The following is a 26242-nucleotide window of genomic DNA, read 5'->3' as shown; positions in this document are numbered from 1 at the left end:
AGGAGGAGACGGGCTTTGGGCTAGAAACCAGAGCGCGAGCGAGAACGAAAGAGAGAAAGACAATTGCTGGAAAGAAACTGAGAGACTTATTGAAAAATAAAACAATATTGTAACCCTGAAACTGGCTCTCATGTCAGTGCTTGGTGGTCTGAAGAACCCCCTGGAGGGCAAGCCCCACACTAACCAATAATAAATAAATGACTTCTTATCAACTTCTTGAACATAAAAATGCATGACAATATTTTATATTTTGAATGTTATTTTTAACACTGTGATTACAAGTGGAATTATTCATCATTTATCGTGTTAAGCAATGTCTGCTCAGATTTATCCGAGAGCCAGATGCAGTCATCAAAAGAGCCAGATCTGGCTCGCGAGCCATAGGTTCCCTACCCCTGCTTTAGAGGCTCGATAGAAAATTTTTTTTAAACTACATTAAAACAAATGTAAAAACCTTCCTAACTTCACTCTCACCGGGATTCGAACCCTGCATCACTTGTCTTTCCAGACAAGACCCAAAATAGGAGTCAGTGGGACAAAATTTGTAAATTTGACATTAAGTTCTTAACAGTGAATGAATGAATGAATGAATGGTTTATTTAGTGATGGAGTAGGAAACAGCTAGGAAAAAGTTTGCGTAAATTTCATAGAAGAGGCACCCTGTCATTCATTATTTTACATTTTACATGTGCATATTATAGCGCTTGATCTGCGGTCCGGCACCATGTAAGAACCGTTATTAAAAAAGTACAGATTTGGCATTGGTTTAGGGTTATATGTAAACAACATACAACAGGTGTTACCTCTGTTGTTTCTTTGATCTCCAGGCTGAAAACGTTAAGCTCTTCTGACTCATTCCTCAGCTCCTTCATCTCCTCGTTGGTTCCGACTTTGAAGTCCGCTGTTGAGCTTCGCGTTTTTAAATCCTCTAGCTCCTTTTGGAAGTGTGAAATCTGAACGCAACGAAAAAGACATGCTTACACCAAAGTCCTTGTTGATAAGTTCTCTAATCAGAGTCAAGTGGAGCTAACCTCCTCCAGTATGCCCGTCATAATGGGATCAGACTCTTTCTTTGGCTGAGCCTGTTTGTCCACGACCTTCACGCCAACAGCCGCCTGTAACAGGAGGTGATGAAGTACCCCATTTTAATGATAAATTACAACTCAATAGTGTGCAGAAGCTGAAAGGTACAACAAGTGTGTGAAGTCATAAAAGACACCCAGGGGACAGTATTTCACAAGAGAAAAGTTATTATAGCGCAAAGTATGGGTACAATACTTTTGGGATAAAATATACATAATTAAATACCCTAAAACAGGGATATTAAAAGTAAATTTGGGAGACATATTTCTAAAAAGCTAAGGACTGGGGAACGGACTTCACTATCAGTATAGTCATAATAACCAGCGTCCTCCACAGTAGACATTCAATTTTGGCCCATGTATTTTGTCAGTTACAGGAGCGCTCTGCTGGTTTTCAGGACCTTCTGCAATAAAGCTAGTCAAAGGTAATTTCTATGAAAGCACTTTAATTTTTTTAACAATCTCCTTCAAAAATGTGCGTCTCTCACAAGTTTTTGGAACTGAACTCATGTGTGACCGGTGGAATATATTGCAGCCTCCTGCAATAACGATATATACCACAATAATTTGGAATGTAAATTACAAGAGAACATGTTCCATCTACACTTATGTTAAAATATAATAAAAACTTTGAGTATCCTTTTGTTGTTTAATACTTTACATTAGATTTAGGCGATAGTAAAAATTTGGGTATAGATCAAATACTAAATAGTTCCAACTTCCAGGAACAGCATTGTTCATATTTATGCTGATACTGACACTTAAAACTGTCAAGCTCATTAAATGATTGTATTTTTGATCAGACAAAAACGCAAGATGCAACTTTTGGTGTTTACTCTGTGTCCAATAACTTTTTTCAACGAGTTTGTTAACAATGGCAAAATATTTTTTGATAGTAAAAAATATTTATGTAACCACTGTAGTACTATTCATATGATATATTTGTATTGACCTGCCCACCTTTATCTACGTTCAAGAGCTGTAGCATGCGATTATATTATCCTCCTCGGATGTATAGTGTATCATGTTTAGTTCGTTATTGCTCTTCTTGGGATGATACTTGTAAAAAAAACTACTTTTATTTGAAGCAATGTAGGCGAGGATTGGGGACTTAGAAGTGGTTGTGCACTATGGAGGGATGTTAGCTGGAAGCAAGAATAGTACATGGTGTTGAGGCATTCTTTCACTTGACGATGTCAAGTTTGCAGAGCAAAATTTCTGTCGTCTATGATGCTCTACCACAGCTAGCCCAGATGATTAAAAAGAAGTCCTAAGATGAACCTCTACGAATTCTATAGCTCAATAGTCTAACAAATGACTACTGATTACATACGTAGTGAAAAAGCTACAGCAACACCTTAAGTTACAAAAATCCCATTCAGCAGAAAATGTCAAACTGCGAAAAAGGGGAGGACTTAAAGGGGTGCCTTGAGGAACGCCTCAGTTATGTAGATTACAAGTTTGGACCGCAGTGTTCAATGTTTGCTAGCAGGGATAAAATGTCCATACAAAGATCTGCCAATGTGTTTAAGTTTCTCTGTACAACAGGGGCACTCCAGTATATTTAGAAATGAGTTGCAAAAATGTGTCTCCCGAGTTTTGAACTGAACTATGTGGCAAGTCAAATAGTCCTGCCATAAAACAAGAGTAAGAGTAAATAACACTTTAAACATGTTGCCTTATGCCAGGTACGATAGAGATGAAACTTTACAGGATATTGTAATCACAATAAATTGTAGCCTCATATACAGTACAGAAAGTAAACTATGGTAATTACTAATAACATAAAATTGGACCTGGGGTGTTTGGATGCGGCCTTGATGAGCTGGTGCTGGTTTTTGGACCGCTGGAGTTGGTGTGCTGCTTTGGATAGGACGCACAGGAGCTGGAATTAAAAGTAGTGAAAACAGATCACAATCCTGGCGATGAGAAGTGGAACTTCTTGATGAAAACAGGAATTGTGCTTACTTGACACTGGCGATGGCTTGGCAGTGGCTAAGGCGAGAGCAGGGACACTTTGGCTCATGCTGCCATTTTTGGGTAAGGACGTCGTGAAGGAAAAAGATGGTGTGGATGCTGCTGGAGCCTCTAGAGCTGAAAATCTTTGAAAAGGTAGAAAGAAGCAGGTGTTAAAACCCATACCTCTCAATATAGCGTATGCACCAAGGTACTCGAGAAAGAGTCTTACCTGTCATTCAAATTTTGTTTGACCGTAGGTAACGACGGAGTCACAAGGCTTGGTGGTGTCGGGGTTGTGACCTTATTTGAAGGGGTGCTAAAAGAAAACGCAGAAGGGGCCGAGGGAGTGTCGGAGGGAGGCTTGGCGGCAAAAGAGAAGCCCGAGGCCCCGGAGCCGAAAGGTGCAGTTGACCCGAGGGAAAAGGCGGGAGGAGCAGAGTTGCTGCTGGCAGAGGGTATAGCAAAAGAGAAGCCTGAGGATGCGGAGGTGGTGGCAGTGGGCAGAATGCTGAAGGAGGGAGCAGATGAAGTCGCAGCAATGTTTGAGAAGGGGGGCAGGGCAGAGGGGACGGGGGCAGTGGTTTTGGGGGGCTGGGCTGTTAAAGCACCTACAAAAAAAAGACAATGTTCATTTTTAAGTTTTTAATCTGCCAGGGTTACATTCAAGACAGTGCTGCGTGTTGCTATGCCTCGCATTCTGAATGCAGGGGGAAAAAAAAGGGACGCTAGACTGAGCTCCCAGTATTCATGAAAATACGCAATAGGTACCTGGTGAGGCACATCACATAATCAGTGAACACTATTGCATGTATTTTGAGTCCTTTAGCAAGTCTACAGTTAAGTTACTTTACAAGGCATGCTATTCAGCTATCAAGAGCCGCACTGTGGAACTCTCAAATGGTTTAATTAGCTTACTCACCTGGCTTGGGGAGTCTCTCGCCCTCAGCTGTGAGGGCGACGCAAGGTGAAATTAGCTGCTTGACCCCGGCGTTGTGGTTAAGCAGCGTAAAAGGGCAGAGCACTCCTTCGGTGGACAGCATGAGCAACGTGGGAGCCGGCGGCAACGTTTTGTCATCGCCTTGATAAAAAGACAATAGAAAAAACTATGATGAAAATCAAAGACACACGACTTACTACAGTAAATTTTGTCCTGTTGTGGTCAAAAAAATCCTGTACACATTTGCACTGAACTATAACAACATTTTATTGACGGCCTATTTTTGATAATGATCAAATATTCTACAAAGTATGTTTTGATGTGTTTATTATTGCTGTGAATCCTACCTAAATCTGTTAATTGTATGACTAAATACAACAAAATCAATATTAGGAATACCTCTTAATAGTGTACTTGATCTTACTTGGGTGTGCAGCCATACCTAACGTCGAGAGTGAGTATAATGAATGATAACTGGAACCCATTACATGCTTATATACAGCATCTGGTCTGATTTACAGCTTCATCTCAAGTAAGGAACTGTAGTTGGAAAACTAGGTCGAGAAAAGGGCAAACATGGAGGATCTCATCAGCATTCTGCAGCAGGAACGTCTGGGCTTTTTGTTTGTTGTCGTTCTCAAGCTTGTTTTGTGCACTTTCTCCTTCCTTGCTCGCTCTCTTCCTCCCTCTGCTGTCTCGTTGCCAATTGGATTTTGATCAAAACGGCAATCACGTCAAGTGTGCTGCACAAATTGCAGGTTCTTTTCAAGATGGGACGAGACAGGGTACGTGAATGTCTGGCACGCTTGCGCACACACACAAAAAGTGTGCTGAGACAGAAGCTTATTATTATTCTCTGGGTGAGCTCTGTTGAGCAATGCAGTTAATGCTGCGCGCACAAAACGCAACCTGATAAATGTCTGCTCTCCATCATCATTGCGAGTATGTTGAACATTCAAAGCTTTTTTGGCGCAAGCACAAACAAGGCGCCACTTTAAGCCCAAATAGCTCTTCAGATCAAATACATGTACAAAAATTTTGGCCTCTAGAAAGTTAATCTTTTTATTTTTGATTGACAGGTACTCCTCAAACGATACAGAACCCTCCAAAGACCTCAATTGAGTGAGCATAAATAGATGCACTTGCCTTTGTAATTAAAGCTGTTGTTTTTAAATTTTTACTAATAGCAGTGGTCAAGGTATTTTTACACATTCAATGTTAAAATCATTCTCAAAAGTTTGTGTACATGTAAAAAAAGTTTTTATAATGGCAACAGTTTGACTACAGCATTGATCCGAAAATAAGACAACATGGATTATATTAAAGTACCAATAATTGTCACACACACAATAGGTGTGGTGTAATTAACCTCTGCATTTGACCCATCCCTTGTTGACCACCCGGGACGTGAGGGGAGCAGTGAGCAACAGCGATGGCCGCGGCCGGGAATCATTTTGGTGATTTAACCCCCAATTCCAACCCTTGATGCCAAGTGCCAAGCAGGGAGGTAATGGGTCCCATTTTTATAGTCTGCCATGAATCGGCCGGGGTTTGAACTCACAACATACCAATCTCAGGGCAGACACATTAATCAAAAAGCCACTGAAAAGGTGGCCTTGTAAATTCAAAAGGTCATATGCACAATAATATCACTTTACTTTTTTTTTATCCAGTAAATCCCATTTCATTCAAAATATTTTCTTATTTCTGAATAATTCAGTATCATTGATTATATTATAGTGCTCTAGTACTATACTATTATGACTTAAATTTATATTTAAAAACACTTCCTTATGGTCTAGATGTTTTGGATAAGTTTTAGTGTAACTTGTGCATAAATGCTGCTGCAGAGTCACCTATAGTACTAGTTGCTCTAGTACTATACTATTATGACTTAAATTTATATTTAAAAACACTTCCTTATGGTCTAGATGTTTTGGATAAGTTTTAGTGTAACTTGTGCATAAATGCTGCTCCAGAGTCACCTTTATAAGTGAGTCTTTGCAAGATGCTCAATTTTGGAGGTGTTTGTGGATTGCAAATGAAAACACTCCACCCTCTCCAAAAGTATCATAATTTATCTTTTGAAAATGTACACTATATATTGGGTAAGGAAAGTATTCAGACCCCTTTAAATTTTTCACTTTGTTTCATTGCAGCCATTGGTTAAAATTAGGAAAGTTAATTGTATTTCTCATTAATTACTCAGCACCCCATCCTGACAGAAAAAACTGAAATGTATAATTTTTTGCAAATTTATCAAAAAAGAAAAACTTAAATATCACATGGCCATAGGTATTCTGTCCAATTCTTTTGAACCTTCTTGAGATGGTTCTGCTCCATCATTGGAGTCCAGCTGTGTTAAATGCAGATAATAATTTCGCCACACCTAGTGTGTGTGTGTGTGTGTGTGTGTGTGTGTGTGTGTGTGTGTGTGTGTGTGTGTGTGTGTGTGTGTGACAATCATTGGTATTTAACTTTTTTTTTTTCCCCTTAGTGCAAGACATATGAAAGCCCGTATGGTGTTTGCCAAAAAAAAAAAACCCACAAAGGACTCCCAGACTACAGGAAGATTCTCTAGTCTGATGACCCCAATATTTAAAAATTTGGCTTAATTTCTAAGCGGTATGTGTGGAGAAAACCAGGCACTGTTTATTACCTGCCCAATACAATCCAAAAAGTGAAACATGGTGGTGGCATAATCATGCTATGGGGATGTTTTTCAGCTGCAGGGATAGGACGACTGGTTGCAGTTGAAGAAAAGATTAATGTGGCCAAATACAGAGATATCCTGGAAGTAAAGTGTTTCCAGAGTGCTCAGGGCCGAAGGTTCACCTTCCAACAATACAATGACTCTAAGCCAGTGGTTCTTAACCTGGGTTCGATCGAACCCTAGGGGTTCGGTGAGTCGGCCTCAGGGGTTTGGCGGAGGTCAAAACACACCCAACTCATTGTGTGAATACAAACTTGTGCATTTCGGTGTATTACGGATACAGCAACAACTGACTGATTCGCATGTGTGTAATTTGTTGTGAGTTTATCCACTGTGTTGCTTTTGTTGTTTGAACAAGGTGATGTTCATGCAAGGTGCAATTTATGCACCAGTAAAAAAAAACATGGTAACACTTAAGTATGGGGAACATATTCACCATTAATTAGTTGCTTAATAACATGAAAATTAATAACATATTGGCTCTTAACTAGTCATTATTAAGTACTTATTAATGCCTTATTCGGCATGGCCTTATTATAACCCTAACCCTAACCAAATAACTCTGAATTAAGTCTTTAGTACTTAGAATATGTTCCCCTAGTGTCCAAATAATTTTGAATTTGACATGATCTACGGTCTGGATTATGGTTTTGTTATTTTTTTGTTTACTGCGAGGTTTGTTCTCCCGGGACGCAAACAGACTATTCCAGACAAGGCTTGCAGGTAGGAACATATGAGGTAAAAAAACAAAAACTATGGCGTGGAACAAACACAAAACTGTGGCATGAAACAAACAAACTATGGCTTCGAACAAAAACGAAACTGTGGTAAGAAGTAAACAAGACTTACGTGGACACGGCATGAATCGAGCAACATGAACTGTGGTATCGCATGAAAACAAGCAATGACGCGCCAGGCCGACTGACTGGCAAAGACAGGCTTAAATAAGGGTCTTGATTAGAAACGGCTGCGCGCTCCGAACACCAGAGGTAGGTTAAAATCATAAGTTGGCATGGTAACCGAACAGAAAAGGGAGCGCAAACAGGAACTAAAAGAGTCCAAAAACTAACAAAAAAATAACAAAAACATAATCCACACCACAGATCATGACATAATTAAGTCCTTGTTACTTAGAATATGTTATCTATATTAAAGTGTTACCAAAAACATATAACTTTGTATTGAATTTGAAAAAAAAAAAATAAAAAAAATATTTTTCACTAATGAAGGTTTCGGTGAATGCGCATTGAAACTGGTGGGGTTCGGTACCTCCAACAAGGTTAAGAACCACTGCTCTAAGCACACAGCTCCAAAAAAAAAGGAGTGTTTTCGGAACAACTCTGTGACCATTCTTGTCTGGCCCAGCCAGAGCCCTGACCTAAACCCAACTGATCATCTCTTGAGAGACCTGAAAATGGCTGTTCACCAACGTTTACCATGCAACATGAGACGAAAGAGGATTTGCAAAGAATGGCAGAGGATGCTCAAATCCAAGTGTGGAAAACTTGTTGCATCATTCCAAAGAATACTCATGTCTGTACCAGGTCAAAATAGTGCTTCTAGTCAATAGTGAGCAAATGAATACTTATGACCATGTGATGGTTCAGTTTGTCTTTTTTAATAATGGCTGCAATGTACCAAAGACTGAAAAATTAAAAGGGGTGAATACTTTCTGTACCCACAGTTTATCCTAAGTGACTCATCACTGTGATTTTTTTTTTTCAAAACACGGTCATAAATTAAACTTCATAAACATTTTATAGATTCAACCGGGCACATTAGGTACAAATGCACAATCGGCGATCGATTCAGAATGCGCATAACAAAATATTATTTCAGCAGAGTTTAAGTCATTTCTTGTCGCACATCGGTGTTATGTCCTTGGAAAATTAGATTAAATTAACACTTTATTCTGCATTTTTTGTGCTTTCTCATATACTTAAGCAGATGGAGGGAGCTATCTGCTCTGGCTGAGCGTTTTTCTTAATGTCCAAATAAGTGCATAACTTCGCTCTGACGTCACAACGTAGCCAGACTGCAAAACCCTGCGAACAGAGGGATCCAAAACTGCACGCAATCTCACGTCAAAATGCATAAAGCTTATGATATGATGTTGTGAAATTGTTTTACCAGAGTATCCAACATTGTAACACCATTTATAAGTCGGAAAAGACGAAATTCATCATAGGTTCATCATAGTTAGCATCAGAATTTCTTCTTAGATGGTTTTCTTAAAACCTTTGACACACTTTTCGTCTGTGTCGCAAATACTGCAGGGTTTCTCCTTAATGCATTCGACCGTGGCAATGCGTCACAGAGACATATTAGCCACCATACCTTAAAAATTAGGCTTTTTACTTGAAAAAAAGAAAATAAATTTATGTATTCAGTTTCTACAGGTATCAGCAGATTGAAATGCTTTTTAACGACACTTAAAAAAATGTAATGCCCATATCCTACCGCACGCATATTGTAATTATATATAATCAAAAATTTACAATTGTCTGTATATACACAATTGTAAGCATTTGACAATTATAATCTTGAATAGTGGAAACCTTTACATAACCTGTTACTCTTTAGTTAATTAGAATTTGCACGCAATAATTTATTTTTCTGTAGTGGTAGCAGCAGCTGAAAATGGTAGTGGTGACACCAGAAGTGGCTTTGTTGGTCATCCATTTATCCATTTTTTTACTGCTTGGACATTGTATCTCATTCTTTTGAATACCATCTAAGGACTTAATTTTCGCAAAATCCATTTAATGACTTTTGTTGCTTTTTAATGCCCTGCGGAAACCCTGGTATTGTAGCGGCCAGAAGAAGACACACAAAGTATGACCCTCTTTTAGCTTTTATTGCCAATCTTACGCTAACACTGGGCCCAACTCCAACACTTATTTCCTTCGTGCACACAAGTACCAAAATTCATTTAATGACTTTTGCAGCTTTTTAATGCCTTGCGGAAACCCTGGTATTGTAGCATCCAGAAGAAGACATAAGTCTGACCCTCTTTTTAGGTTTTATTGCCAATTTTATGCCAAGAACGGGCCAAATTCTAACACTTATTCCCTCCGTCTTTGTGTCTAACTCCTAGACACACAACACTTCATCATTCTCCACCAACACGTTGTGTTCACAGGTCATGGGAAAAATTTAAATCATAGCACAAGGACATACACATTAACACCAACAGGTAGTTACAATATGAATGGATGTTTATAGTTTATTATTTGTGCATTATTGACTAGAGATGCACCAAAAATTCGATCACCGAAACAACGCTGCTGAAACTGTATGTTGTGATAACATAAGCCATACGCACGGGGTTTTCTCGGAGGCAGCACGTCCGCGATGAAGGCGTACTTTAATATATTCGAGATGTATCCACTGACAGCGATCTTCAAAATTAAGAGAAAGGTTAGCAGCAGCACAAAGCAGGCGTGACGTCAGGCTCTCTATAATTCGCTTTTTGTCGCAGACATGTAGCGACATTAAAGAGTCTCTAAACACTAATCACAAAGTACATTGTACACTACGTACCAACAATTGAAAAATAGCGCAATATGATATTACGTGAGAAAAAATGTGTCAATACTATAAAATTAACATATTTGTTTTTTAATGTATGTACATGTTTTTTGCCTTTTTAAAGAAAGTATATGCATTACGGTAAATAACATGATGACATCATCTTGACCACGCCCCCAACGCTACAGGTACCTTGGCAATCTTGGGGAAACTACATTTATTCAACATATAAAAAACTGGCTCATATATATACATCAACCAAGGCCTTGAACTTTTAATTATCAAAGCTGCAAAATATCAGCACAAAAGATTCAACCATGTGCTCAAGGAGATCTCTTCCACTCTTTGTGAGAAGAATCACAACTCGAAAACCAACAAGCCAGAACGGTAGTAAAACCAACTTGACTTACTGATGCGAATCTGCTGTTGATTGGTGTAGTCAATCGCTAAGCCGAGGGGCAGCGTGTCTTCATCGTTCTCAGTTACAGGTAGCTCCGCCCTCCCAGCATCCTCCAGGATCCACAGCTCCCAGATCTAAAAGGGCAAAAATTGTCTTAATGACTATAACGTGTATCTTTACATATCCATCCCATCCATTTTCTACCGCTTATTCCCTTTCGGGGTCGCGGGGGGCGCTGGCGCCTATCTCAGCTACAATCGGGCGGAAGGCAGGGTACACCCTGGACAAGTCGCCACCTCATCGCAGGGCCAACACAGATAGACAGACAACATTCACACTCACATTCACACACTAGGGCCAATTTAGTGTTGCCAATCAACCTATCCCCCAGGTGCATGTCTTGGGATATGTCTTTACATATGTCACCAATAATTACAAATGGACACGTCATGAAGCACCTTTTCGTCTTGTCTGGCGATGACGCTGACTTCGATGGAAGCGGCGGATGCGGCCAAAACAAGATTCCTGCGTGAAGTAAACGACATGGCATCAAAAAATGTCAAGCGTGTGATGTGTGTCGTGATGATTCTCACCAGTCCTCGACGTGGCTGAGGAAGTAGTGATGCTGTCGCTTTGTGCAGCAGCCGAACACTGTGTCGCTGAAGTTCAGGTACTTTGTTTCCACCTTTTCATCCTTCTTCTAGAAAACAAAAATGTATTTTGTTACTATTAACAAGGGGCATTACTTATTTTTATTTTGGTGATTTCACTACAGTTGTGATCAAAATTATTCAACCCTCACACAATTTTGGTGTTTTAGCAAGTTGGACATTTATTCCGTATTTTGTTTATAGTCATATCAAATAAAGATGTGTCAAATAGACAAATGCAACTTAAATGACAAAATACCAAGAAAGGACATTTTTCAACCCCCTAGTTACATGCATCTTTAGTACTTAGTAGAACACCCTTTGGCAGTAATTACATCCTTCAAACGTGATACATAACCGGACACAAGCTTCTTGCAACCATCTACAGGTATTTTAGCCCATTCCTCTTGGGCAAAGGCCTGCAGTTCATTCATATTCTTGGGCTTGCGTGCTGCAACAGCCTTCTTCAAGTCCCACTACAGGTTTTCTATAGGAATTAGGTCTGGCGACTGTGAGGGCCACTCCAGAGTCTTCCAGCCCTTCGTCTGCACCACTCTGATGTTGATTTGGAGGTATGCCTGGGATCGTTGTCCTGTTGGAAGGTCCAACGTCTCCCAAGCCTCAGCTTCGTCACTGACTTCATGACATTTGCAGCTAATATATCCTGGTAGGAAATAGAATTCATAATGCCTTGAACGCACTGGAGATTCCTGGTACCTGAGGCAGAGAAACAGCCCCAGGGCATGATTGACCCCCCCACCATGCTTAACAGTAGGAAAGGTGTTCTTCTCTTTGTAAGCTTCATTTTTTCTCCTCCAAACATAACGTTGATTCATAGGCCCAAAGAGTTCCAGTTTTGTCTCATCACTCCATAAAACAGTTTCCCAAAACCTTTGGGGGTTGTCCAGATGATTTTTGGCATACTGGAGTCAATTTTTTTGTGCCTGATAGTCAGAAGTGGGGTGCGCCTGGGAGTTCTGGCATGGAGGCCTTCATCTCGTGGTGTGCGCCTTATTGTCTGGGACGATCTGCAATATCCTGTTGTAGTTCCTCAGCTGTTACCTGGGGGTTTTTCACCACTGTACGCACACAGCATCCTCTTTCTACCACGCCCAGGTAGTGTTTCCACTGTGCCTTTAGCTTTAAACTTGCGAATTATGCTCCCAACTGTGTCTCTTGGAATGTGTAATGTCTTTGCTATTTTCTTATATCCATATCCTTTCTTATGAAGAGAAATTACCTCTTCTCTTGACTTCTTTGACCACTCCCTGGACTTCACCATGTTGCAAATACACCATTGACCATCTACAAGAAGCTGAGCGTCACAGTCTTTTTCAATCAGTCTAATTGTTGCTCGGTATGGTTCTCATCACATCTACAGGTGTTTTCAACACCTGATTGAAAAGACCTTATTCAAATTCTGTTCTTAAGAGTTATGATCTTCAAGGGGTTGAATAATTTTGTCAATGAGTTATTAAGAGAAATTACACTGTTTGGTATGTTACAAAATATAATGTTGTAATTCAAGTTGCATTTGTCTATTTAATGCATCTTTATTTGATAAAACTATAAACAAAATACGGAATAAATGTCCAACTTGCAAAAAAAACTAAATTGTGTGGGGGTTGAATAATTTTGATCACAACTGTAAATAAAGCATGTCCTTCCACTAAATCGCACTGATTACAAGCACTTCGAAAGTACCTCACTACCATCATGCTGTGTAGAAATTTACAGTTGCAGTCCCGAGAAAGAACATTTTGAAAATCAAGACTACATTTACTGCAAAGGAGTCCATTTCTACTCTATATTTTACCTTTAAAGTTATTCTCAGCAACCAACCCATTTTGGCTGTGTTTTTGACATTTACATGTTCAATGTAATGTACGACAAAACGTTTTGTTTTTTAGTAGATAATTTACTCACAATATTATCATTGAAAACATAATTTAAAATCATATAACATGCATGCAAAGAACTCCCATTTTTCAGCTCTATGCTGTAACCATGCCCCTTGGGTAATATACTTCCGATGTTGTGATCTTTGTTACAATCTGTCATATCAAAAATAAACCTTCTCACGGACTGCAAATAAATACTCTAAAAATAAAACTGGTTCGGAACCAACAGAGTTCGGATTGTACTCATCCAAATATGATTAGCAGCAAAGAAGACAGCCACCAACATTGTGGCTCGGACAGCGAATGGAGCCGACACCAAGTAAGTTACCTAAATGGTTGGCTAACTAGCGAGCTTGTTTCAGTGTACCTGATCATCTCCCCGTCCTGCAACCTAGTGCGGTATTTAGGCAAGATGACCAGCAAGTACCTGCGGCTGAAGTGAGCATTCAACATATATTGTTTCGATCGTATTTTTATTGATATTTCATTAGAAAAACTCGGTAAAATTGTGGACTTTGCATGTGTGTATATTTCCCATGCCTGTATATTTTATGGTAGATATGTATTACGAATTATATTTTTATGTTTCTTATACTAAAAATAATAAAAAGGGTAAACTACTTCTAAAGTCTCCTGATACTTTTACATGTGTTAAGCATGCAGTAAAATGTACCTCAAAAACATTGGTAAGACCGTCAAACACAAAACGTATCTAAAAACAAACCAACAGATAACCCCCAATTAAGGTAAAATGCTGAATTACAGTAACGCAACAATGTCAAATTAATGTTGCTATTTGGTGTTTTTCTACATCAAAAGTAATTATGTGGAAAAAGGTCAATAAAACAAGTCAACTAGTATTTTTAAGCAATACTGTATGGATATGTTCACACATAACGAGTCGCTACGCACAGGGATGGTGATCAATACGAGCTCAGGTGGGGTCTCGGAAGAGCCGTCGGCAGCGGCGTAGACCACACCGAAAGAATACGTCCTCAGCCAAAGCAGGTCAAGAACTGCAACAGTAAAGAGATGCAGTAAACGTTTTAAAATGAACACATACACGTACAATCATTTGTACATAATAAGCAGATAAAGGAATGCAGAACACTGCATAGGGATGTACTTACCTTTGACAGGGTCATCAGACGTGTAGAAGTGTGGACATGGAATCACTTTTTTCTCCTCCAGTGCCTTTTTTAATCAACATGAAAAAAGTCAGTCATAACACAGGTTCTATTTGTTATCAGACTGCATTATTTTCACTTACTGGGGTATACTGGCTGACAGTGCCATTCATTTTCCCTACGGCAACTTGTTTTCCTTTAGGGCTCCAGCAAACTTCAAAAGTACAAATGCAGCACATGACAGATAATAAGCAGGGAAGTCACTTACTCCACAGATTGTTTCTAAAGGACTCTCGCAACCAAAAGAGTGCACTGTTGATTCAGCTGACTGATTTGATGGCTAAAAAGAGCCCTTTCCAATTAGCCTGCCAGCCACTGCAGTAACATTACTGTGACATTAAATGAAGGACAAAATTAATACGAAAGTTATAAATGAAGTAATTAAATTCCAAATAGAATACAAACAAATGTTTACTTTTTTTATTTAAAAAAATAAAATAAAAATCTACTCTAGTAGGTCAAGTTAATTTTTCCCATGCTTGCTCAGGGGAACTTTCATATTTTTCAGTATTTAATAAAATATTATAAATATATGTTTGTAACAGGATCCAATTAATTCCAAGCGTTTTGAAAGAAATAAGTATATAGTCTATTAGCAACACATCATTCTTGTATTTTTTGCTTTCAAAATTAAAATATGGTGTAAAGTTGTAAATAGTAATAATTAGTAATTGGCGATATGGCCTCAGAACTATTTTTTTTATACATATTGCATACTATATATGTAATACTAGTTGACCATGCGACTTGTTCAGGGTGTACTCCACCTTCTGCCCGATTGTAGCTGAGATAGGCACCAGCGCCCCCCACGATCCCAAAGGGAATAAGCGGTAGAAATGGATGGATGCATAGTTGACCATGTTAGCTGCTACTTGCTAACTAATTGCAGTTTGTGATGCTGACAGGCCATTCCAAAAAAAAGTGGAGTTCCCCTTTACATGATCAATTAATTCATATTATATGTTATTTTTTCAGATTTAACTATATGACAGTGTGTTGGCTCAATGATTATGTATATTTAAAGACATTTACATTTGTGGAAAATGCATATTGATATATGGTCTTAAAAATATATTTAAAAAACACCCTAACATTTCTCGGCCCGCCTGCAGTACGTCATGTTGAAGACCCCTGAATGAATGCATTGCATTATCTGCCATTCCAAAATGATACGAGAATTCTTCACTCACGGCACGTGACACCGCTGGAAGCGGGTAGCTGGGCTTGTGTGTTGACGCTGTTGGTTACGTCCAAGATGGACATGCTGCCATCAGACAGACAGACGGCCAACATAGAAGCCTGAGCAGGATTCCACTTTAGGTCCTGCACTAAGGTTTCCGGGGGCACGGCCGGCTGCCACGATGCAAACGCCGACTTCTGTGGTCGAGCCTGTAAACACCACCAAACAACTAACGTTCATATTCTGACTCACGTTTTCTACAGTACAGAAGCATAGAGCAGTGGTTCTCAAATAGGGGTACGCGTACCCCTGAGAGTACTTGAAGGTATGCCAAGGGGTACGTGAGATTTTTTTTTAAATATTCTAAAAATAGCAACAATTAAAAAAAATCATTTTTAAGTATATTTATTGAATAATACTTCAACAAAATATGAATGTACGTTCATAATCTGTGAAAAGAAATGCAACAATGCAATATTCAGTGTTGACAGCTAGATTTTTTTGTGGACATGTTCCATAAATATTGATGTTAAAGATTTCTTTTTTTGTGAAGAAATGTTTAGAATGAAGTTCATAAATCCAGATGGATCTCTATTACAATTCTCAAAGAGGGCACTTTAAGTTTATGATTACTTCTATGTGTAGAAATCTTTTTTTATTTTTCAACAAGATTTTAGTTATCTTTATGTATTTTTTCCTGAATAGTTTAAGAAAGACCACTACAAATGAGCAATATTTTGCACAATTGTACAATTTAATAAATCAGAAACTCATGACATAGTGCTGTATTTTACTTCTGTATCTCTTTTTTTTCAATCAAAAATGCTTTGCTCTGATTAGGGAGTATTTGAATTAAAAAAATGTTCACGGGGGTACATCACTGAAAAAAGGTTGAGAACCACTGGCATAGAGGTTGAATAAAGTACTTACCTTGTTCACAAAGGTGCGGACGTCATAGAAGACGATGGACAAACCGGTGTCCGTAGCGATACCGCACACTGACAAGGTAAGCTCATCACAACTGAGAGCCAAGTGGTGCAAATTCATCTCCATGGTTACCTCCGCCAGCGCTGCAATTCCTTCAACTAAGACGAGACGGGACAATCATGACACAAAGACAAGAACGTAAAAAACAATCATACTCCATACTAGGAAGGCAAAGAGAAGAACATAAAAAAACAAATATACTCCATACTATGTAGGGCTGGGCAGATAAACCGAAATCAATATACATTGCGATAAGACACAATCGATATCAATGTTTCATAAAACATTACATAAACATGTATTATTTTGGTCAGAATAAACCAAACCACAAGTTATGAAGCATGGTTGGTTGCATGAACCCATGAGTGCTCTAGGCTACTAGAGCATGCTCTAGTAACCTAACAAAACAGGGAGTGATCACTGAGCAATGGGAGGGACACGATAACAGCGAATCAAGTAACAGTATCAACTATCATTTTGGTTGCGCCATCTTGCTGCCTACTTGCTGCGGAAAGTGAATAAATACTCAATCAAACAGGTAAAGTCAGCTCGATAGTTTGGTAGTTTTGGGGATTAAAAAAAACTAAACGGACACCAGTCCCCCACCTCTTTTCTTTTCAACACTCATCCTTTCCTTATTCGGGTATACACAAATACAAAAGTGAAACTAAAGTTAGGCCGGGGCCGATAACAAATTTTGCTTGACCCGAATGCAGCTGAGATAGGCTCCACCCTGCAAGGGACAAGCGGTGTAAGTTGCTTGCTTGCTTGGATGGGATGGATGGATGGATAGAGATAGATAGATAGATAGATAGATAGATAGATAGATAGATAGATAGACAGATAGATAGATAGATAGACAGATAGACAGATAGACAGATAGATAGATAGAACTTTATTTATTCCTCCAGGAAAATTAACATTAATAAAAGATTAAAATAAAATAAAATAAACATTTTAAAATCGGTCTAAGCCTGGGCCTCTGGAGAGGAGGTCCAGACTGACGCCCAGGGAAAAAAAAAAAACAACAACTAATAGCCATAGTAGATATCCACATGTAAGAGGGACACATCAAACATCAAAGAAAACTAAGGATATGAAAGACATTAAAGCAGCGGAGCTGATGCAACCAGCCACTTATACATACAGCTATGAATAAAAAGTAAAAGAAACATATACACTGTGGTGTATATTGACCTAGAAATTACTGCGGATAAACAATATTATTGCCAATATTTTTATGAGGCCAAATTAACCATTGGTTTAACGATAATATATAATAATGCATGTATATCCTTTCGAATGCCATAAACTTGTATTCGTGTATTTTAACGTTGCCAATGAAATGAAAATGTTTAAATCTCTAAGTAAATAAAACAGACAAATAACATCATAATATAATTTGTCTTTTTGCAAGACTTTGCACTTACTAAATAAAATTAATTATTACTTAATAAAATATCTAGAAGAGATGGGCAGTACAAATATACATAATCATAATAATAAATAAAATTGCTAAATAAAGTATTGCCAACCAAAGTTGCACATCAATGTTTAACATGATGGGCAGAGGTACTTTATCTTTAATTTTAGAGGTAGAATTGTACATTACTTAACGGACACTAAATTAAAACATTATTAAACAAAAGTGAAGTACAATATAAACACTACAGTTTAAACAGATATATATTAAAAGGCTAACGCACAACAACATTAAGTTTGGCCGATTCCGAGTGAGGACCCTCGACATGACATGACAAAATTACAGAACTTTGAAAAAATTCTAATTACTTAACAGCATTTAATGGCAGCATGTCTTTGGCAATGTATTTCTAAGAGAGCACACTATTTTGTTTACACAAACTGAGTGGGGAGTGAGTTTGGACTGTCAAGTGGTTGTATTTCAAGTTGGCAAACTGGCTCCTTCGGAGTTGATAGTCTCATCTTGTTCCAAAGGTTTAAACTGAAATATTCCCACATTGGTGGGGTGGCATTTGGTTTAGTGTTCATTCTCTCCATATTAGCAAAAACATGTCAACTAGTTGCAATATGTGATGCACACCGGCCCAGTGACCCTTCACAAAGAGTTAAACACATTTAATGAGGACAAGATAATTCACCCCCTTCTTTTCATTCCGCGATGGTACAAACACATTTAGCCGCTAAAAGCGACAGAAAGTGTAATTGCTCTTGAAGCAAGCAGATAGCGATTGACGCTGGAAAAATTATTACGGACTTTGATTTTCATTTATCGGCAGTTAATTTACTTATTGAATATCGGCCCCGGCCTAACTAAAGTGCAGGACTGTATAAATCAAATAAATTACACAATATTATAAATGTGGTACTTCAAACTAATAGTAGTTTGGTGCAAAAATATTTAAGGAATAATAATTACTGCGTAACATACATTCATTTCCATACTTAAATAAGAATAACAGACCGTAAAAAAGGCGTAAAAAAAAGTTATTGTCGGGTTTCTCTGTTTAGATTTTCACACGTTGCACCGTTTTGTGACATTTTTTCAGCATTTCTTACATATTTCTTATTTTTTCATCTTCATTTAAAGAGGTTATTCTAAGCCTTTTATGTGATTTTAGAATTTGGTTTACATTTATTAAATGTGGATGTGGATGTGTTGACATTTCCTTTCCACTTTAAAAGTTGAGTAGATTATAATCAGACTAAGGTTATATTTACAACAAAAATGTTTACATTTAATATATTTTGTCCTGGTCATTTTCAGTAGGTCATAAAAAAAAATATATATATATCGATATTGACCGTTTTCAGGCATATTGTCCATACTCTACTGTCCATACCTATCTTGTTAGCGCTGCGCTCCTGTTTATCAGCGATGATGTCCTGTGTGTGGTAAACTTTGAAGGTTCTCCCCATCCCGGCAACCGTTAAGCCATATTTGTTTGAGACACACAGCAAACTTGTCCTTTCCTTTGGCATTTCTTCAGAAGGTTGGAAAATTTTCGCTTTCCTCATTTCTCGAAACTGAAAATCCTGAAAAAAAAGAAGAAAATAAGATGCATTAACTACATAGACCTGAATGTGTGATGGTATTTAGTCAATAGAGTAACATGTGAGCTGACTTTAGGCCAGAGGCTGGTTAGACCTTAGATGGGATGCCAGCCAGCCCTTTATTCAGGACCATCTCTAGTGCAAAAGTCTGTCCGCATCAAAAATGCCATTATGATCAGGCTAACCACAGACCCAATGAAAATATGCTTTGTCGCCCAAACTGTGTCTTGGTGTACGAACGTTATCCCCCTCATTGTGTGGACGGCAGCACATTCATTGTGGGTGGGTCGATCATTCTCCGTGCTCATTCAGTCAGTAGGGCAGTGTTGTCGTTAGCAACTATGCTTATTACTTCTGTGTGTGCTTTTAAGATTTTTTTTAAAAATCGTTTTTACAGCTTTTTCACAAATTATGCGATTTGATGCTTAAAAAATTAAGTATCCACAGCTACTCATGGTAATCGAGTTCTGGTTGAGTACCGGTTTTCCATGGCCAACAGTTGCATTAGAGATGGAACATGGAGACTTGACTTCACATGTCGGTGTGAAAATAGAAGAAACCAACTTATTTGAGCAATTAGACTAATTTCGTGAATGGAAAAATACTCAGGATGTTTACACAAATGGTATGGTATGGAACGGGATTGTGCTGAAAACAAAGTATTTTTTTACTTATGCAATGACAATAAAGACCATACCATACCATGATTGTAATGTTTTCGAACTCGTCCGAGTCAGAAGTGAATCTCCATTAGTGGCGCCGGCAGTAAAGAAACATGTTATCTGCTGTTAATACTGCAAGTAACCAACTAACTAACTCACACTATGTTAGTGTCACACTGTTATTATTATTATTATTAAGTGTGAACATGAAATTAATGCTTCTCACTGGCAGGCTGCACACAGTCTTCTATATGAGAGGAGTTATTCACAGCAGAGACACTGTAATGAGTCTGAACACTTGTATATCCTTCCAGAAAAAAAAAAAAGTGCAATTTTTCCTGCAAAATGTGGAAAATACACAGCTTCTATATAATATTGATCATATCATGATTTTTATTATAAATACATACACTGTCAATCTAGCTGTGGACAAACAAAACATGAAATGTGGGCTAATACTTCAGATATTGTTCATGTTTTTCAGTCAGTACAGATTGGTGTCCCGTTGTATTGTTTTTTTGCATTATAAAACTCATTCCATAGCAGTGTGTGTGTCTCTGTGAGGTAGGCGATGTGTTACTACGCTTGAAAACAGTTCCTCAGCATTCGCTCTTACAACACCAATGTCGCTACACTTGGTTATTATACATGTCAAGGAACATAAATGAAGTACTGTTGGCGGTGTTCGGATGCATTTTTAGACTTGAACACGGACAGTTTAAAAAAACGCATATTTGGGGTTAAAAAACGATCTCCATCGACACAAGTCAGTGTTTTCTCCGGGAATATTTGGCCGGGACCGGAGGACGTATGGGGAAGGGGCCGGGCGGGTTTGAGGAACATTTGGCCTGTCGCCACCATCATGTCTCCATCTCATTTCATCAAGAGGCTACAGACTGTGTTGAAGTAGGCCTGCTTCGTCACTTGAAGAAGCCGCTCCATATGCTGAATGGCAATATGCGATATATATCCATATTTTTTCTGTAAAGTAAAAACAAAACACAAAACAGTCCTAGTTACCTGAGATACTAAGTATGTCATTATTTTGACTTAGTAAATATTGACTTACTAAGATAATTAATTTTACTAAGTCAAATTAATTACTTATTGTAAATAAGCGTTTGAAAAAAAGAGTAAAAAGTGGGGCCACATGCTGACCCTGACAAGCTGGACAAGGGGAAAAAATAAATAAATAATTCACAAATGTTTTTTTGTTGTTTTGTTTTTTTTAACTTTACTTTAGGCGATGGATCTTTGTTTTTAAGGGGGCCGCTTAACAACAAAGCGCTGCGGTAAACCCTGCAAGTGTAGTTTCAAAACTGTCTGTTGACACACAAACATAAACCTGCTGTCATGCCCATTTTGTCCAATCAGAAGCCTGGAAAAAGCAGCCAGAGCTGATTTGGTGGCATTAAACATGTATTATTATTATGTTTATTTTGATATACTAGACATACAATGACATGTACATTATCTTTAAAACGAGCCTGAGCAATCGCATCCAAAACAGCTGACTGTCATTAGCGCTGAGTGTCGCAAAGACTATTTCGATGCGTCTTTTGTCAACATTTACTAAAAATAGAAGCATGTTTACATTCAAACACACAGTAAATCCTCTTTGTAGTGTGTTTAAAGGTGGCAAGGCAGTGTTGTTGAGCACAGCCATCATCAAAGGAGTACAAGTCTCCTTTTGTGCCATGTACACACATACGCTGAGCGGAGAGTTTCGGAACGCTACACCATGCAAAAATCTCCGTTTTTAAAGACAAGTATGCGTTTGAGTGTGGATGAGAGGCCTAAATGCAGAGATAAGCATGCGTTTTTTTTTTTTATCTATGTTCGTGTGGACATGGCCTTAGAGTGATTTAGAGGCAGACTGGATTTCTCCCATTAGCAGCACTGCTAGCTACCTAAAACAAGCAGACTATTACAAATAAGAATGCAAAAAAAAAAAGTGTTCTTGTCTCTCATAAGGATTGTGAAGATAGGCAAAATTCCAGAATAAGTGCAGTTTCCCTTTAATGACTTATTTCCTTTGTGTTTTAATGATGCCTTTATATTTTCATGTTAACTTTTTAAACTTACTTTTGTGGGCTTTATGTATCTCCGCTGCAACCACATAATTCCAAATTGTGGATAAATAAAGCCTATGCTTCGTTATGACCGCTGCCAAGAGGTTATGTACTAGAACAGTGTTTTTTAATCACTGAATTTTTTTTAGCAGCATTTAAATAATAACTAATGAGAAAATACGGCTTTGAAATGGTCTTTTAATATCACCACGTTAATGGTTGGATTAACACATGTAACCTGTCAAACCTGCTCTCTTATAGCGAGTTTCATTTGTATAAAACATTGCAATAGATACATTCCTTTAAACCAGTGTTTTTCAGCCACTGTGCCACGGAACATAAGTGTGCAGTGAGATACAGTCTGGTGTGCCGTGGGACATAATCTAATTTCACCTATTTGGGTTAAAAATATTTTTTGGTAACCGGTAATTCTAGTCTGCAAATTATGTGTTGTTGTTGAGTGTTGTCTCGAGCTTGGCAGAGTAACCATGTAATACTCTTCTATATCAGTAGGTAGCAGCTGGTAGCTAATTGTTTTGTAGATGTCGGAAACAGCGGGAGGAATTATGCAGGCAAAAAGGAGTCTAATGCTTACACCAAAAATAAACAAAAGGTGAGCGCCCCTAAGAAAATGCATTGAAGCTTAGGTAAGGCTATGCAGAATGAAACTAAAACTGAACTGGCTACAAAGTAAAGAAAAACAGAATGCTGGACAACAGCAAGGATTTACTGTGGAGCAAAGACGGCATCCACAATGTATATCGAACATGACATGAAAATCAACAGTGTTCCCACAAAGAAAACAACTGAAATAGTCTTGATTGCTAAAACAAAGTAGATGCAGGAAATATCGCTCAAAGGAAGACATGAAAACGCTATAGGGAAATACCAAAAAAAGAGAAAAAGCCACCAAAATAACAGCGCAAGACAAGAACTAAAACACTACACACAGCAAAAAAAACAAAAAAACAGCAAAAAAGTCAAAATAAGTCCCGGCGTGATGTGACAGGTCGAGACAGTACACCGACTTTGAGACAAGAGCTATAGTGATGCATGGTTGGTTATGGTTTAAAGTCATATCCAATTATTGCGACGACGACTTTTTACTGTCAACTTAGTTTCATTTTTTAATAATTTCTGATGGTGGTGTGCCTCCGGATATTTTCAATAAAAAAATGTGCCTTGGCTCAAAAAGGTTGAAAAAAAACACTGTATTAGAAGGCATCGGTTTGTCAGTTTGTTATTCGTTAGCGACTTAATTCAAAAAGTTACGTGCGGATTTTTATTGACTTTCAGAAAATGTCACACATGCGATGAGAACATCACCGTTTAATTCAGGATTTTTCGAAAGACTCGTAACTATTGAGATTTGTTTTTCGTGTACTATATTAGTAATTCAATGAAGTTGGATATGTTAATAATTTGGCATGGTTTGTGTGAAAGTGTAATGTAATAAACCAGATTCATTACTTCCACAATTCTCCAAAATCATGGAAAAACTAACTATTTAATAGCCGATTAGAAAAATTCATCAACAAAAGTGGGACGCTCGTGGAGAATAAATTTGGATTTAGAGCAAATATCTCAACATCAATAGCATTAATCAAAATAACAGAGGAAATGACCAATGCAATAGACAATAAAGAATGTGCAGCCGCAGTATTCATGGATTTAACAAAAGCATTTGACACAATTAATCATGATATTTAAATACAAAAACTAGAACGATATGGCATCAGCGGTTTGATATTGAACTGGGTAAGAAGCTATTTATCCAACAGGAATCAATATGTGAAGATGGGTGAAAATATGTCAACATTGTTGGATATATCTTGTGGTGTACCCCAGGGATCAATACTGGGACCAAGATTGTTTAATCTTTATACAAACGACATTTGTAAAGTTACAAAGGACTTGAAGTTAGTTTTATTTGCAGACGACACAACTGGTTTCTGTTCAGGAGAGAACACGCAGAAGATAATACAAATAATAACGGAAGAAATGAACATATTAAAAAAATTGGTTATATAAAAACAGACTTTGAATCTCAGTAAAACTAAAATAATGCTATTTGGTAACAGTAGAAAAGAGCATCAGACATGAATACAAATAGACGGAGTAGATATTGAAAGGGTAAAAGAAACCAGATTTTTGGGATTATTAATAGATGATAAAATGAACTGGAAATCTCAAATACAAAACATACAACATAAGGTGGCAAAAAACGTTATAATAATGAATAAAGCAAAATACATCCTGGGCCAAAAATCACTTTATATTCTCTACTGCTCGCTAGTGTTACCATATCTGAGTTATAGTGCAGAAATATGGGGAAATAACTACAAATGTGCTCTACATTTGTTAACTGTGTTACAAAAAAGATCAATTAAAATAATACATAATGTTCGATATAGAGAACATACAAACCCTTTATTTATTGAGTCAAAAGTATTAAAGTTTGGTGATTTGGTAAAATTGCAAAAAGCTAAATTGATGTACAAAGCAAATTATAACCTGCATTCTTCTCAACTAAAAGGAGAAATATAACCTTAGAGGAAAATCTAATTTAAAACATTTGTATGCTCGTACAACACTTAAAACCTTTAGCAAATCAGTATGTGGAATTAAATTATGGAATGGATTAAGTAAAGAAGTTAAACATTGTACTGATATGATCCACTTTAAGAGGATGTTCAAATTAATAGTGCTTACAAAGTACAAAGAATAATAATTCTGAGAAACACTTTCAACCTTATTAAAATAAGATATTCTTCATCTCAGTATGTTAAAAATGACTGAATTAATTAAGTACATACTACAAAACTGTTGTGTTACTCATTCTCGGATGTCATTTTGCTATAAAGAAGGTCAGTAAATGAATGTATATATTTGTGGGCGCTCTGACGTGGAAAAGGGGTAGGATTATATAAGCTTTGCTTCTTCCTACTCCTTTTCGGACATGATGTATTGTGTATTGTGAAATGATGATGATGTATAATGTTGTAGGTATGTCATGTTCGAAATAAACTAAGAAAATAAAGAAATAATATCCAATTCAACTGTCAACACTAAACACATTGAAGCTATTAGCCACTTTAGCATTAGTAGCTGACTAGTTAGAACTTAAAACAACAAATACATTAAAACTCGACATTACAGAGTTAGTTACTATAAATATGGTTAGTTAATTTACAGCTAACTTAGTCGTTTAAGCCGTTACCTTTTAAAATGAGTCCTTAAAGGCTGCAAGTGTTAGCAAACAGCAGCTAACCCCACTAGCCAGATCAAATAGCTTACCTTCATCTCCCTTTCAGGAGGAGAATCGGTGTCGTCGCTCATTTTGACGCACACAAGTGTACACTTTATTATTCCGGCACAACTCCTGTCCGAGGAAACTAAATAAACTTTAGTCTGCGTGGGAGGTAAATATCACGACGCCATGCAGCACAAGTGAGTGCGGACTACTACTAGCATGACAGTTAAAAACACACCGCGCGGTTTCAGAACTATGACGTCATAGTTCACGCAGGCAGACCAATCGATGCCAGATATGATTTTATTCAAAAAGCCCTCCCAGCGAGTTTGAGATAGTAGGGGCATCGACCGCTACTGTCTACTGGAGCTGACGAGACGCGGGGCCGCCATCTTGGAGTGGTGATCCGCTCCACTCTGCCATTCATTTGGCAGGAGCAATGAACTGTCATCTTTCCTCACTGAAAAATACCACTCATTTTTACGCGTTTTTTGTTATACGTGTAGCTATGATAAAGGACACATGTTTTGGCGTGTTTGATTATTCAATCAATCAATTAATGTTTATTTATATAGCCCCAAATCACAAATGTCTCAAAGGACTGCACAAATCATTACGACTACAACATCCTCGGAAGAACCCACAAAAGGGCAAGGAAAACTCACACCCAGTGGGCAGGGAGAATTCACATCCAG

General features: G+C 37.9%; 1 protein-coding gene across 2 annotated transcripts in view; it reads right to left on the bottom strand.

Moving 5' to 3' along the window:
• Nucleotides 1–25817, bottom strand: part of nup214 (nucleoporin 214) — a 49668-nt gene extending 23851 nt beyond the window's left edge. For both annotated transcript variants that reach the window (XM_061876431.1, XM_061876432.1), the window contains exons 1-16: nucleotides 25592–25817; nucleotides 19350–19542; nucleotides 16471–16625; nucleotides 15551–15749; nucleotides 14444–14514; nucleotides 14304–14367; nucleotides 14086–14189; nucleotides 11216–11322; nucleotides 11081–11147; nucleotides 10633–10756; nucleotides 3961–4119; nucleotides 3271–3649; nucleotides 3051–3184; nucleotides 2879–2967; nucleotides 1032–1115; nucleotides 804–953 (exon numbers count right to left, since the gene is read on the bottom strand). In XM_061876431.1, the coding sequence (XP_061732415.1) occupies nucleotides 804–953; nucleotides 1032–1115; nucleotides 2879–2967; nucleotides 3051–3184; nucleotides 3271–3649; nucleotides 3961–4119; nucleotides 10633–10756; nucleotides 11081–11147; nucleotides 11216–11322; nucleotides 14086–14189; nucleotides 14304–14367; nucleotides 14444–14514; nucleotides 15551–15749; nucleotides 16471–16625; nucleotides 19350–19542; nucleotides 25592–25633 (2121 nt within the window). In that variant the 5' untranslated portion in view covers nucleotides 25634–25817. The remainder of the gene's footprint in view (nucleotides 1–803; nucleotides 954–1031; nucleotides 1116–2878; nucleotides 2968–3050; nucleotides 3185–3270; nucleotides 3650–3960; nucleotides 4120–10632; nucleotides 10757–11080; nucleotides 11148–11215; nucleotides 11323–14085; nucleotides 14190–14303; nucleotides 14368–14443; nucleotides 14515–15550; nucleotides 15750–16470; nucleotides 16626–19349; nucleotides 19543–25591) is intronic.
• Between the last annotated feature and the right edge of the window lie 425 nt (nucleotides 25818–26242).

Source organism: Nerophis ophidion, linkage group LG17, assembly GCF_033978795.1.
Source record: "Nerophis ophidion isolate RoL-2023_Sa linkage group LG17, RoL_Noph_v1.0, whole genome shotgun sequence".
NCBI classification, from domain to species: domain Eukaryota; kingdom Metazoa; phylum Chordata; class Actinopteri; order Syngnathiformes; family Syngnathidae; genus Nerophis; species Nerophis ophidion.
Note: the sequence above shows the minus strand (reverse complement) of the source record. Positions and strands in the feature narration are given on the sequence as shown.